We start from the raw sequence: 2434 nt of genomic DNA on the forward strand, positions 1-2434 counted from the left end.
TGGGTTGATGGAGGTGCCTTGTGGGGTGGTGGAGGGGCTTCCTAAGCACCCCAGGTGGCTGTGGGGCACCGTGTTCGGCCCAGCTCCAAGCGGGGGGGATGCAGCCGTTGGCGGAGGCAGCGGGCAGGGGAGAGGTGGGGCTGGAGGCAGGCAGCAATGCCGTTTCTCATCACGGACGAGCGGGAGGAAGGCGGCCGCATTGCGTCATTCCTGGAGAGTGCTCCCGCGGGGCCGGGCCGATGCGCTCACTCCTCGCCAGCCCCGGGAGCCGACAGCCTCGCTGCTGACGGCTCTCAGTCGGGAGCCTCCATCCCCCCAAACACATCTTGGCGCTTGTCCGAGGCTACCGCCGGCCCTCACCCCCAACGGGTGCAGGCGGTGCCAACGCCGCGCTCCTGCCACAGTCCTTCTGCCCTCGCCAGCCCTTCTCCTCCTGCCCTGGTGGAGCCGAGCGCGGCGCGGCGGAACTCTGCCGGTGCTGCCAGCCACAGCCCGGGCATTAACGGGCCCCTCTGCCCCCTGTCCTGCAGCCCCATGGCCGGGAGCGCTGAGATGGCGTCCCTGGAAGAGAGCTTCCGCAAATTCGCCATCTACGGTGACACCAAAGCTACGGGGCAAGAGATGAATGGGAAGAACTGGGCCAAGCTGTGCAAAGACTGCAAAGTCACCGATGGCAAAAGCGTCACCAGCACCGACGTGGACATTGTCTTCTCCAAGGTGAAGTAAGTGACTCGGCTTTTTGGGGTCCTCCGGCTGCTCGGAGGCTGGGGCTGTTCTCGTGGTGCCTGGGTGCAGTGGTCCCCGGGGAGGTGTGGTACCCCGGCTGCATGCCCAGACCATCAATGGTTCCTCCATCACGGAGCAGCAGGCGCTGCATCGCGGCGTCCTGCCTCTCAGGGAGTTTGTGTGGCTGCTTTTGCAAGACCCGATAATAAATTAATCCAAATCTGGAGGGTGGGAGGCTCAGGTTTTGGTGCAGAGGCTGTGCCCTCACTCCGCTCCCAGGCATCGAGGTGGGTCTGGCCAGTTCTGCACACCCATCTCGCGAGAAGGTGCCGCAGGGCGCGGAAGAGGGTGCTCAGGGATGTTCTGCGTGACGTGGCACAGCCCATCCCTGGGTTTGGCCAGCCCTCACCTGAGCTTGGTGGGGACGTTTGCTACTCAGAGGTCACGGGGGCAGCGGAAGGGCTAAAGGCACCTGGGGGGCTGATTTTGGGGTCTCCGAGGATGTGCTGACACCCGATGCTCTGCACCGGGGTGCAGGAGGAAGGATGGGTGGGGAGCCTGCTCCCTCTGCACCCTCTCTCCAGGCGTCCCCTTCAGCCCCGGTGGGGCCAGGAGGTGCTGATCACCGGCAGGTTTTTGGCATGTAGGAGGGTGGGTCGCAGTGCTGCCCCAGAGACGAGGCAGAGACGGGAGAGATGCTCTGTGCACATCCTTCCCAGTTTGACCCGAGAAGGACTGGTGCCTGCCAGGGGACAGAGGGTCATCCCAGGCAGGCTGGGAGCAGTGGGAATGGATGCGCGTCCCCTCCTGCCACCAGCACCCAAATCCCAGGACACCACCATCAGGTTTTTAGCGTCGAGGACTTTAACAGCACGTGGCTGAAAAGCTGCTGGAGCTCAGCACTGGCTGCACCCACCCTGACCTGTTCCAGCCAGCGCTGCGCCGGCCGTAGCCGCATTTCGGAGGTGGGCGAGGGGCTCGTGGCAGGCAGAGGATGAAGCCGGGGGAGTCCCTGCTGCAGCTCAGCCCACTGCAGCCCCGTTTGGAGGCGCAGCCTGAGGACGTGCTTACGGCAGCCCGGATTTTGTGCTTGCAGAGGGAAGACAGCCCGTGTCATCAACTACGAGGAGTTCAAGAAGGCGCTGGAGGAGCTGGCCCCCAAGAGGTTCAAGGACAAGAGCAAAGAGGAGGCGTACGAGGCCATCTGCCAGCTGGTGGCAGGGAAGGAGCCCATTAACGTGGGCGTCACGGTGAGCGAAGAGCCCCTTGGCTGCAGGGAGTGGGAGGGATGGTGGGGATGGGAGGACGGAGCTCTGCCCGCAACGCCAACGCTTTCCTGGGCGTGCTGGGGGTCGCACAGGTCCCCGAGGACACAGCGGGTCTGCTGTGGGTGTGTGGGGCTGGTGTGGGGCAAAGGAGGAAGGGGATGGGGCACGTTCCTGACTCCCATTGCCTGTCTCCCCACGGCAGAAAGCCAAGACGGTGGGGGCCGTGGAGAGGCTGACGGATACCTCCAAGTACACGGGGTCCCACAAGGAGCGCTTCGACGAGAGCGGCAAGGGCAAGGGCAAGAGCGGGCGGGAGAACATCGTTGACACCAGCGGCTACGTCAGTGCCTACAAGAACGCGGGCACCTACGATGCCAAAGTGAAAAAGTAGGGAGGGGTGCCCGTGGCGCCCACCGCCCCGGTCCCTGCGCCTCGGCCCC

The 2434-nt window shown here is 64.7% G+C and overlaps 1 protein-coding gene across 1 annotated transcript; it reads left to right on the forward strand.

Annotated features, from left to right (window-relative positions):
• The first annotated feature begins 534 nt into the window (after window positions 1-534).
• TPPP3 (tubulin polymerization-promoting protein family member 3) lies at window positions 535-2420 on the forward strand. Its single transcript, XM_009883243.1, has 3 exons — window positions 535-722; window positions 1823-1976; window positions 2197-2420. The coding sequence occupies exons 1-3, from the start codon at window positions 535-537 to the stop codon at window positions 2383-2385; spliced, it is 531 nt and encodes a 176-aa protein (XP_009881545.1). The 3' UTR covers window positions 2386-2420.
• Window positions 2421-2434: the final 14 nt, after the last annotated feature.

Source organism: Charadrius vociferus, unplaced genomic scaffold, assembly GCF_000708025.1.
Source record: "Charadrius vociferus isolate BGI_N301 unplaced genomic scaffold, ASM70802v2 scaffold964, whole genome shotgun sequence".
NCBI lineage: Eukaryota > Metazoa > Chordata > Aves > Charadriiformes > Charadriidae > Charadrius > Charadrius vociferus.

What these genes read in the sequence shown, in the direction of transcription:
- TPPP3 (XM_009883243.1), top strand. Translation starts at nt 535, where the DNA reads ATGGCCGGGAGCGCTGAGATGGCGTCCCTGGAAGAGAGCTTCCGCAAA. An exon ending in ATTGTCTTCTCCAAGGTGAA is followed by an intron (nt 723 to 1,822) that starts GTAAGTGACTCG and finishes TTGTGCTTGCAG; the next exon opens with AGGGAAGACAGCCCGTGTCA. An exon ending in CCATTAACGTGGGCGTCACG is followed by an intron (nt 1,977 to 2,196) that starts GTGAGCGAAGAG and finishes TCCCCACGGCAG; the next exon opens with AAAGCCAAGACGGTGGGGGC.